The sequence below is a fragment of the Notechis scutatus genome, chromosome 3, assembly GCF_049901735.1.
Source record: "Notechis scutatus isolate UNSWTSFEM ecotype Mainland chromosome 3, rNotScu1.2, whole genome shotgun sequence".
Classification (NCBI taxonomy): domain Eukaryota; kingdom Metazoa; phylum Chordata; class Lepidosauria; order Squamata; family Elapidae; genus Notechis; species Notechis scutatus.
The window spans coordinates 87,059,958-87,072,598 of NC_142011.1; the positions used below are offsets into that span (position 1 = coordinate 87,059,958).

Below are 12,641 nucleotides of genomic sequence, written 5' to 3' on the forward strand. Positions count from 1 at the left end.
GTACAGAGAGCTTATGCACCAGAGACAAATTCCTTGTGTGCCCAATCACACTTGGCCAATAAATAATTCTACTCTACTCTACTCTACTCTTCTATTCTTTATCTTTTTTTGACAGAAGATAGTATCTTTTCAAAACAAAATAAATTTTATATTTAACTGTAGATTTAGGGCACTGATATCAAGAGCTAACAACTAATCCAATTAAATTATCTTGATACTCAGGAACCTCTTAGTATTCTGATAAAATTTGACCAAAAAGTCAATACAAATAGAAAACTCTATAATTTTAAAATAAAGATGCATTTAAAATAATTCATTTTTTCATCATCCCCACTTCAAGCATATATACACGCCATCAAATTGAAGCATTGGTAAACTTTATTAAAGTCTACTGTCAGAATAACACCAGATTGAAATAATATAGTCTTGTTCACACCATATAAAATCAATTATGAAGTCCAGCGCCACCAAGCCACCTTCATCCTGTCCCACACAGCAGTCAGGGAATCAAAAGCAGGACGAACATCCAAAATGGTAAACTGATAGTTCTTATCTACATTTCCTCCATCATAATAATCAATAATATATCGGACTTGTGTTCCACAGCGATCAATAATCCAATCATGTCTATCAAAAGGAAGTTCATAACTGGAAAGAAATGCAAATCATAATTATGTTATTTCAATATATATATAATATGTAACCCACATTTGAAATTCTAATTGTAGGGGGTTCCATATTAACAACACTGAATCTTCTGTTGAAAACAAAAAAAAAACAAACCTAATTTTAAGATTTTTCTCCTTTTAAATAGAAAAAAAAAATCAACATACCCCATCCAAGATCGTATTCTAGCTCTTGGAGAATATTCCTTAGCTTTACCTCCAAATCGTACAAGTGTTGGTCCACATGGACAGTCCCTAAAAAACAGTTTTAGAATTGTGTAATAAAAAGCAATGCAGAAAAATAAACTAAACACATCCAACCAAGACACACATTTCAGCCCTACACAGCCATAACAATGGTTTAGAAGTCATAGCAAAAGAAATCCCCAATTCAGAAAACCATATATTGTGTCTTACAAAATGTTCACAAGAAACATCAATTAAAAGCAATCCTCTAGAGTTAATATACATTATAATTCTATAATATATATTATATTAACTCTTGGGGAATTAATATTTATATTAATTCTCTGTAGCAGTATATGTTAACTTTATTTTATTTGGAGGGATATATTAATATAAATCTGATGGAAAATTAAATAGCTATCATTTTTGTTAATAGGAAGTTTGTGATTTCCAAAGAAGCAGCAGTATATATAATCAATTTCATTTTCTAGTTTTTATATTATTTTATTATAGTAATGGAAATAGTTATCCCAAAAATAGAAACAAATTAAAAAAATTAATTACATTTTTAAAAACATTCTCCTGGCTTTTACAGCTCTGGTTAGAATGTAAGGATAGAGCAGTGAAGAACTGAATAATACATATTGTGCATCTCACTTACATATGTAGTTTGGCAAGAAATGATAAAGGTCATGCCTCCACATATCTTTTGAAGAAAAGTATGCTTATTGATCTAGTGACAGAGTATAAACAACATTCAAACAGTCCGTTATGAATTCAGATAGTCCTCGACGTATGGCTAAGTCAGTCGTAAATTGCCAAGCATTTGAATTTTGATCAAATGACCATAGGGATGCTGCAATGATCATAAATGTGAAAACTGATTATAAGTCACTTTTTTCAGTGGTGTTATAACTTTTAAACAGTCACTAAATAAAATGTTGTAAGTTGAGGAAAGCTTGTACTTCAAAACAAAATGGGTTTTAGGAAGTTAAACTGAGTCAGTTTGGTATAGTGCTTAAAGCATCAGACTTGAAATCAGGACACTACAAGTTCTGCCTTAAGACACAAAACTAATTGTGTTACTTTGGGCAGACACACTCTCTCAGCCCTAAGAAACACCCCTAAGTGGCAAACTGCTTCTGAAATCCTGCATAGGAAATTGCAAGAACTAGGCCAGGCAGTCCCCAAGAGTCAACACTGATTCAAAGGTACTGACTTAAAAGATAACTATTGAACAATGTTATGTTGGGGGAAAATAGCATTACTAGAATGTTCCAGAAATGATTTCTATCAGTTTCCCATTTCTACTATTAGAATACAGGTAGTCCTTGACTTACAACAGTTTGCTTAGTGACCGTTTGAAGTTACAACATCATTGAAAAATGTGACTTATTACCATTTTTAGACATATGACCGTGGCAGCATCCCCATGGTCACGCCATTTACATTTGGATGCTTGACAACTGACTCACATTTAGATAGTTACAGTGTCCCAGAGTCATGCGATCACCTGTTTGTGATCCTCTGACGAGCAAAGTCAATGGGGAAACCAGATTCACTTAACAACCATGTTACTAAGTTAACAACTGCAGTAATTCACTTAACAAATGAGACAAGAAAAGTTGTAAAATGGGGCAAAAGTCACTTAACAAATTTCTCACTTAGCAACATAAATTTTGGGCTCAATTGTGGTCATAAGTTGACAACTCCTAGTACTATTATTTTTTCAGATCACATTCAGCCATGCAAATCAGAAAGCATTATCATTTAAGATTGTATATATACTTGCCTAAGATGAAGTAATTCCCATTTTAAAATTTCTTTCCAAGTCTGTTCATTGTTTCGATTATGAATTTTGATAATATTAGACATATCTTCTGGGTTCATGTCATCATCTTTCCATCTCCAGCTAACAAAAAGCAATACTGAAAAAGTTAGCAAGGTGAGCTATTTATGTGGTATTTGCTAGTATAATGTAAGATTTAAGATGTTGGGATGGACTGGAAGTATCCAGGTTCATGTCTTCATTTGACCATTGAGTTTGATGAGTGACTTTGGGCTAGTTCAGTGCTTCTCAACCCAGTTATTTCCTACAACTGCTGTTGTATAGAGGCAGTATTACATAATCTTCCACTCCCTGAAGAAAGCCGGGATGTAAAATACAATATAATAAATATCTTGGTCTCCTCCTCCTTCTTTCACTCTATTTGGGAAAAAAATTGTACTGACCTTAAACATTAAATCAAGATTAACCCTACTCTACTTTTACTAAACAAATAATAAGTGGTTGTGTACTTTAGGAAGCAAGTACAATGTCCATAAATAACATCAAATAAAGAAACCACTAAAGAAGATTTTGAGCCAGTTTGGTATGGTGGTTATTGTATCAGCCTAGAAATTGGAAGGCTTGTGAGTTCTAGTCCTGGCTTACACAAAACCAACTGGGTGACCATCTCTTTTAATCCTAGGAAATAGGCAATGGCAAATCACTTCTGAAATCTTGCCAAGAAAACTCCAGGGAGCCATTCAGGCAGACACCAGAGTCAACACTGGTTCGAAGGCACACACACACGCATACACATATTTAAAAGAAGATTTTTAGGTGCTTTTTAAAACTCTTAATAAATGTAAACAACAAAGCCAATTAACATTTACCTTGCAAATCTGCCCCAAATTCCATATAGGTTGGGGCATGAATAGGGGGAAAAAGAAAAAAAAATGCAATGCTGCTACATTATTACAACACTAATGCTAACATAACAATTATTATTTATATAAAATTACAACTCAATTTTAAAACAAGATAACTATTGATCACTCTGGAATCAAACTGTCAACAATAGTCAGTTCAAAAGCTAAAATTTTATGAATTTTGTTGATAAAACTTTAGTTTTTGGTACTCACGTTTGCTTTCAATTAATCTCCATAATAAGAAAATTCAACCAATAAAGCGCTACCAATGTATATTACTGAAACAGGCATATTAGTGTACTTTCAAAACTACTGCATCTCCAACTTAATATAAATGACGGCCAATTTTTCTGACCAACTTCTGGAAAGTGCAATTAACCTGAATAATTATTATATATTCCCAAAATCCTGTATATTGTCCAAACTGTATTTTTCTATAATTTTTAATTGATAATGAATTGTGGGTTTAACCTCCAGAAATCTCTAATAAACCTCAGCCGTTTGGAAGCAGTCAACGAATCTGGACCAAAGAAGGAATGCAAAAATTATTTTAACTGAATATACTGCTATTCTAAATATGAAAATATGCTATTTTGAGTAAATTATATTCTTTTTGTAATCTTTCAAAAGTGTATAAATGTATCATGTTGACAGTAAAATTGACAGTAACTATATTAAATAAAATAACTAAATAAAATAAAATAAAATTAAATAAAGTAACTATATTAAATAAAATTGACAGTAACTATATTATTTCTACTTCTATTTTACAAAAGAAAAATCCTTTCTCACCATTTTTAGGTGTTTCCAAGGTGTTTCCCAAAAATAATTTTTTGTGAGAATCTCAGTCAAATGTTACAAAAAGAAGGTATGAGAAACATAGTTTTTGGTTCTAGACATATCATTATTTTGCAAAACTAAATTTATAATTCACTTACCCTTTTCTAAGCATTGCATTCCAAAACATCTGTTCTGAGGGATAAACCCATTTTTGTTCTGAATAAGCTCTAGGAATAGTTGACTCTTCTCTTATTGTAGATAGTTGAAAAGGTTGCCCAGGGGATGGTTGTTGATTAGGAGGTGGCATCTAAATAAAATATTAAAAACAGTAAGTTAGAGAAGCAAATACAGTATATTTAATAACAAGTTTTTTTTCATTTATCAACTTGCTTCATTGTCTTTCAATTTAGGAAAAATAACTTTAATTCTAGTATGTTGTTTTGACTAGAAGCCACATATTCTGAATGGACCAACATGTCTTTTAGTAGTCCATCCAGATTTTACCTAATTCTGAGATGCAGCTACAGTTTTTCAACTACTTGCTTTCTGTATTTGTAGATAAGTTTCTGATAATCAAAGACCAATTCTTAACAATGCCCTTCTTTTTAACTGAGATGCTTTTTTGGAACTATAACATATCTTACAGATTAGCAAGAAATATAAACAAATGGAAACAGTAGGTATGAAAACTGAAATTAAACATAACTAAAATGCAATTAGGAATAGAAAAAATGATGTAATGAACTGGCTAAAAGCTTTAATATATGGAAGCTACATTTCTATATACTTGTTATACATTATTAAATATAATGAGAGTATCTCCAATGGCAAACTGTTAAAACAGCTGTGACATGCTCTTAGTTTAAAAGCAGCGCTGAAAGATTACAGTTCCACCTTGAGAGGAATAAGTTCTCCTTTTTTTAATATTAAAAATTATAGTTGTGAAGGGATTGTAATCCTGCACTTAAGGTTTTTGGAAGTTGTTTATAACATTAGAATTTCATGTTATATGCCTCTCAAATTAAACTAATGACATTTCATCAATCTCTGAGTTCACCTAGCCAAATCATTAGAAACCAGCCAAATTCTTATTCAAAAATTGGATACAGGGGTTGTCACAAATATCCAAACTTATTGGCACAATCACAATTACCTGAAAAATAGTTTTTCCACAATTATGTTAGCTGTATTTTGAAAAAGGCAGATATAAAGAAAGGAATACATCTGGATCATTTGTAAGGGTAGTCAGGTACAATGTTTTCAACTGGAAAATTTGTGTTCATCTCTGATATTGATTAAATGGTTTAATTTAGTTTCAGTTCCAATATGACAAATGGAGGCATTAAGATTTTAAGAACTTATTTTGAAAGCAGAAACAGAGTAGTAGCAAAATAACACCTAATCTTACAAAACTTCTTTTGTAATTGATAGCAGTGCTCTGAAGAAACAAGACTGAAGTTACCATATTTCTAGGATCAATCTTTTCTTCTGTAGTAGACTTAGCAGGGCATTGTACATATTCATATGCTCTTTCTTGATGTACAGGAACAGGTGGGTTTTGGTTCTCACTGGAACAGTCACCGGATTTCATTGGAGAGGCTGAAACAGAAAAAAAAGTATTAAAACTCCAGCTGTTAATCTACATGCTAGGAGTAAAATCTTAATTCTGTAATGCAACTTCTAGTCTCTATTTCAGAAGGATTTTAAAGGTAAAAAAAGATTAGCAAGACCTATGTGGTACCCATTTTACTCTTTAATGTTCTTCCAAACTGTTAGAAACAAGCCAGAAATTTTACCTCTTCAATGGTCAAATTTAGTTTTCCTCTAAAGGAAGGAGAGATAAAGAAGTACCATGCAGCAATTCTAACCCATTTCTACAGCTAAATGAAGATGGAGTTTTTCATGCTTATCAGTCAGTAGCTAAATATTTATAATGAAAATGTGTATACTGCTCCTGTTTTTTAAAAAGATTTTTATTCCTGAAAAAATGCTTGGTTAGTTTAATAAGAGTGAACAGTCACCTTCCACGTTCTTCTGATGCATGGGACATTGTGAGATTTCACTTTGAGGCTGCTCTGATACAGTTGTCTGATTTGTAGTTAACTGAGAGGATGCAGATAAACCCATGACAACCTTGACTTTCTGCTTAACTTTAAATTACTGGATAGATCATCTGAAATTCAAATCAATATAATTTACAGACAACAACAGAACACTTACAAATAATATGCCTAACAGAAGAAATATTAAAAACATTACATCAACTATAAAACATATATCCCTTAAAAATACTAGAATATTTTAGAATATTCTAAACAACTATTTCCATCATAAGTAAAGTAAAATATAGTAATTCTCTCCAATATTTCATTTGTTCCTTAAACTTCCAATTTATTTCTTTTTCGGGATCCAATCCATTCCATATTTGTTTATCTTCCTCTCCTCCTGAGTCCATTCATTCTTCCTCCATATGTTTCTTTCACAATTTATCTTCAATCATTCTCCCTGTATCATCAAACAACTTCAATGCGCTTACTTTGTTTTGGTCATTTTTTTATGGTTGGTAGTCAATTGTCATCCATTTAATGTTTACCATATACATTTAAGAAACCTGTTTCCACTATATTAAATTTACTTTTATATTCTCCTTAGTCAACTCTCACTTTCAAACAATAAAGTAAACAAAAGCACACTCATTTATTTAAACTTTAAAGGATCTCACATATGATTTAAGTAAATAGGTTTGCAAAAGACATAAACAGCTGGGCAGAACTCTAAAATGGCAGTTGCCCATTTTAGCTTCTTTCAACAAACTTTCAATCTTTAAAACAGGTACATAAAGTTATCTTTCTACAGGCATCAAATCTATCAAAATAAATCCCCTTTCAAAGGCATTTAGGTTGATTGTCATCTCTACATGTTGTAATTAATTCAATAACTCAACTACACACAGTATGAAGAATAGCTTCCTTTTACATTTTGTGAAGGTTCCAAAACTTAATTTCAATGGATTATCTCAGATGCAGTCCAATTCCTTCACACAATGCATATTAATATCAGCCAATTTAAACATTTCACTAAATTAAAAAATCCCAAGGGCTACAATATTTCCTAAGCATTACTTTATCATGTATCCATAATTATTTGCATGAAGACTTTTAGAAATACAGTATATTAAGGGCTATATATGGGCAGAGAAGGGGGAAAAGAAATTGTAAACAAAACAGAAAATAGATATGTCCAGAATAAAAACTCTTTGCATAATTTCATTCACTTTTTTACATAAATTGATTTAAGCTACATCACTTCACATTTTATCAAGTTCTAAAAACACTAAGTTTATTGTTAATGACTGGTTGCAACTGGGGCTAAATTGAATTCCATCCTCTAACTACTCTTTTTTGGTACTTCTTTCAACTCTATAATCTTTTTAAGGTGTAGCAACCAGAAGACTACATTGTGTACAAAATGGGCTACATTCAGAATTTTATGCCATTATGATAGTACTTTTTAAATATTTTTCCTAAGCAAACTATGCCAATGCATTCATCAAGCTATGACCCAAGATCTCTTTTCCAGTCAATGGTTAGTTCAAACCACACTGAGCACATTATACATATATTTTCAGATACTATTCTCAGAATGTACTCATGGGAAAGGGAAATTATTTGTTACTTTACTGAATAATTATTTTTAATAATTTTCACATAAAGGACAGATGATTTTTTTAATCAAGGCATTTATCTTCATTTTGTAAAGGCTTTCAGATCATTAGCAATTGCCTTTTTGATTAATTGGTACTCTGTTTAAAAGCTTTTTTTAATAAGCTGAGTTAATGGCTATACAATTTAGTCACAGTTTCTACTATTTTTCTGGAATCTCATAATTGTTTTAATGTATTATACTTAGCCAGAAAATATGTACAAAATGTTCCATGCATGAACCACTCCATCCATTAAGTAGCTAGATTTGGTGGTCTATGTGCAAACAGAAACATGCACATTTTGGTTGTTTTAATCCATATACAGTATTCAAATGTTATAAGGATCAAAATACAGTTCTTCCAGGCAGAAATGGAAAGGGTATAGTGAAAAAAGGCAAGATTATGTATTTCTTTGGAAATGAAAAGTGTAGGGGTAGAAACAACGGTAAGGGATGAAAAGGTGGGAGAAAAAGAAGATACTGTATAGTTCAGGGTGCTGGCATCCTGGTAGGATATCATGCTAGGACACTGGCAGCAATAAATGACAGAATGCAAGGGAGGAAAGAAAGGTGTTGGAAGATCAGAGAATAGGTGGGCCTGTGAGATAGATATGCCACCCATGAATATTAGTAACAGTGGAGGGGACGGACAAGCAGAAGGGAAAACCCTGGAAAAATTGGATAGGACAGGGGTGTGTGCAGGCCATGAAGAAATGGGGAGAAGTGTAACACTACTAGCCTTCCCTATTTTCTGTATAAAACCACTTTTTGATCCCTCTGAATGCTTCAGTCAAGCAGCTCTCCAGTTTGAAATAAAGCACAATTCCCATTTCATGATTGCCCCATTAGCTACCATGGATTTTCCCAAGGGGAAAAAATGGAAAACAAAAGTATTTTAAATTAATTAAAATAGTAGAACTTGTTGGATGTAATTGCACATATGTTTTCAACTAGTATTAAAAACACAAGCAACACCAGAAAAGGATCAGGAATACTACTATATTACTAAAATTGTAACATGAAGCTTCAAGAATTGAATAAATCAGATTTGATCACTTGTTAAATAATTTCCCCAACACAGAATAACGCTTCATTTCCAATTAGGCCACCATCAAAGGTGACACCAGCCAGAGCATAGAACAACTCAAAAGAAGCAGTGCAAGATGGGAAGGCCAGGTGGAGATACCTAGCCCATAGAATTGTCAAGAGTGGGACATGACTGAATGGATTTCGATATCATCATCATCATTTTCCAATTAGGCATTTTGGATCATGTGAAACACAAAGGTCCAAATCTGGACAATCTTAGGCAGGCATGACAACTATTCATTAGGATAGTGTGTAAGAAATACAAAATGAAGGCAGTAGTAGATGTACTTATGAGAAATGAAATGTGAAAATTAAAATGAGGAAGAAGCTGGATTTTGGGGGGGTGAGGGGTTTACATCTGCATCAAAAAATAGTTACATCAAGACTATAGAATTATTAACTAATCCCTTTATAGACATTTTAACCCACATATAAAAACACCTAAACCCTCACCCTCTCATCTCACAACATAGCCACCATAAGCAGCACCTTCAAAGACTTGGATATGCAGCTTATACAGGTAGTCCTCAATTTACAATGGTTCGCTTAGTGACCGTTCAAAGTTACCAGGGTACTGAAAAAGTGACTTATGACCGACCATTTATCACACTGATGACCATTTCCGCACCCCCACGGTCCCACGATTTACATTCAGATGCTTGACAACTAACTCACATTAATGACGGTTGCAGTCATGAGTTTCCTTTTTTTTGCGACTTCCTGACAAGCAAAGTCAGCTGGAAAGCCAGATTCACTTAACAACCTTGTTTCTAATTTAGCAACCGTAGTGATCCACTTAACCAAGGCAGCAAGTCGTAAAATGGGGCAAAAAACTCACTTCGCCCATTTCTCAGTTAGCCACAGAAATTTTGGGCTCAATTGTGGCCGTAGGTTGAGGACTACCTGTACTTGTGTAACCAAGAAGGAAAAATTACCTCATTTCTTGGCTGAGCTGGGTCGACCCAAGGTCACCTTGTTAAAACAGGCTGATTTCTAGCCTGACGTAAATCCTGAATAGTTACATGAGGCGAATCAATTCGATACACGCAGGAAGCCATCAGCTTCCGTCTCAAAACCACGTTTTTTCCTAGCAATTTAGATATTTTGGCCCATTATATCCCCTCCTATCAAGAGTTTTCAGCTCCCTTTCCCCTTCAGTCCCCGAGGCTGAGAGGGCGTCCATCAGCTCCGGTTCCCGGCCCGAGTTTCGGGGCGGAAGGGAGAATTGAAGCCAAGGTATACCCCTGAATGATAGTTGTATCGTGGTTTTATCTCCTTGTGCCCTCCCCTCCATCTATTACAGAGGAAAGCTTCACACACACACACACCACCCCCGTTAAAGAAACCGCTAAAAGAGACGACGGCGCGCGCTTCTTCTCGCGCACTCGTTCTATTTCAGGCGGGGAGGCGGGAAAAAAAAGAAGAGGCGCCTTAATTTACCTCAACTCTAATCTCCGGAGCCCGATTTCCCTGAGAAACTCACCTCACGCGTCTCGCGAGAAAGGGACGTTCTGCGGTTGGGCGGAGCTTTAAAAACAAACGGCGAATTAGACTAAAGGGGGCGGAGGTGTTGGGCGGGGTTTTGGAAGAGCGCCAGTCGGCGGAGAGGGCAGGTTAGGAGAAGAACTTTGTAGTTCGTTTCCACGGTAACCGAAGAACGTGCTTGCTTTAGGCCGCTGAGTCGCGCCTGCGCAAAATTGTGGGTTCGGGATCATGGTGTTTTCCTGTGGAGATTCTGTCGTCCAATGGTCCCAAAGGTATTTTCAAGTGGCAACTGGACTTTTTGGGTTTTCTTTGAAGACGTTTCATTTCTCATCCAAGAAGCTTCTTCAGCTCTGAAGAAGCTTCTTGGATGGGAAGCAAAACGTCTTTAAAGAAAACCCAGAAAGTCCAGTTGGCTCTTGAAAAAGCACCTTTGGGACAACCATTCCGGATGACTGAGAATCTCCATAGATAACTGGACTTAGGTTTTTTTTTCCAAAACAAAAGTACAATTGCCTTTTGAAAAAGCACTTTTGGGTTATTTCCTGTCCATTTCCACTTATTCTAGACTAGAGAGAAGAAAGGACTTCATTTGAGCTCAGCTTTCCAATTATAGAATGAAGATATATACAGTATATGAAATTCTTAAAAGAAAAAAACATTAGCAGAGCCTTTCGCTTTCTTTGCTTTCTGGCCAGTTTCCAGAAACATTGTCATTTTTCAGTCAATCAAAGAAGGGAATTGACAAAAATGTATCGTTTACAGGGCTGTTGGTTCCTGGGTTTGGTGGCTTTTCAAAATACATGTTTTCCCGATTTAGAAAAATATATATACATCAGCATGGTGGGATAAATAGTTAGCTGGGTGACTTTGGGCCAGTGTCTCTCAAGCCCAGCCTACCTCATAGGGTCGTTGTGAAAAAAAGGGTAAGTAGGTATGTTTGCTGTCTTGAGCTGATCAAAACATATTTTGAAAGGAGGGATAATGATATTAGTAAGAAGAAAAATAACTGGTGACACCACAAATTAGACAAAGTAACAGAAAATGAAAAAACTAAGATGCTCTGAGTCTTGAATGAATGGATGAATTCTTTATTGGCCAAGTGTGATTACACAAAGAATTTGTCTTGGTGCATATGCTGTCAGTGTACATAAAAAGAAAAGATACATTCATGAAGAATCATAAGGTACAACACTTAATATAGTCATAGAGTACAAATTGGCAATCAAACAAGACAACTATTGGCCAAATAACGTCCCAGACTTAAGAGTTATTAATAAGACAACAAGTAAACATTGCAATACCTGGAGGCAGCAAAATACAGGTAGTCCTCGACTTAACAACAGTTCACTTAGTGGCCATTTGATGTTACAACAGCATTGAAAAATGTGACTTATTACCATTTTTAGACTTATGACCGTGGCAGCATCCCCATGGTCACGCCATTTACATTTGGATGCTTGACAGCTGACTCACATTTATGACAGTTGCAGTGTCCCAGGGTCATGTGATCACCTTTTGCAACCTTCTGACCAGTAAAGTCAATGGGGAAAACAGATTCACCTAACAACCGGGGAACTAATTTGACAACTATAGTGATTCACTTAACAACTGTGTCAAGGAAAGTTGTAAAATGGAGCAAAATGCATTTCTCACTAAGCAACATACATTTTGGGCTCAATTGTGGTCGTAAGTCGAGAAGAAGTAAAAGAACTGGAGAAAATCACGAAATATAAAGACCTGCAAATAGAAGTGAAATGACTGTCGCAAAAGAAAGCAAAGATAGTACCAAAGTAATAGGTGCCTTGGGTGCAACCTCAAAACCTTGTGAGCACCTCTTGAACACCATCAGCACTGACCAAGTTGTCAATTGGAACAGCTTTACAGGTAGTTCTTGACTTAATGCCCTGTCATTTAACAACCATTTACAATGGTCTCAGAAAAGGGTGCTTTGTGGCCTGTAAAAGCAGGCTGTCATACAATCTTGCAACACCCCCATGGTCATGTGATTTTAACCTGGGTGTTTGGCAACCTGTTTGCATT

The 12,641-nt window shown here is 34.8% G+C and overlaps 1 protein-coding gene across 3 annotated transcripts; it reads right to left on the minus strand.

Moving 5' to 3' along the window:
• Positions 1 to 360: 360 nt before the first annotated feature.
• HCCS (holocytochrome c synthase) lies at positions 361 to 10,655 on the minus strand. Of its 3 annotated transcripts, none has more exons than XM_026671851.2 (7): positions 10,600 to 10,655; positions 6,347 to 6,498; positions 5,788 to 5,924; positions 4,484 to 4,632; positions 2,644 to 2,763; positions 834 to 920; positions 361 to 648 (listed from the first exon to the last, which is right to left on the minus strand). In XM_026671851.2, the coding sequence occupies exons 2-7, from the start codon at positions 6,450 to 6,452 to the stop codon at positions 450 to 452; spliced, it is 798 nt and encodes a 265-aa protein (XP_026527636.1). In that variant the 5' UTR covers positions 6,453 to 6,498; positions 10,600 to 10,655; the 3' UTR covers positions 361 to 449. The 3 variants fall into 3 exon arrangements, with proteins under 3 accessions (XP_026527636.1, XP_026527635.1, XP_087816770.1); XM_026671850.2 differs by having other exon boundaries at positions 10,557 to 10,643; XM_087960644.1 differs by having other exon boundaries at positions 10,052 to 10,609.
• Positions 10,656 to 12,641: the final 1,986 nt, after the last annotated feature.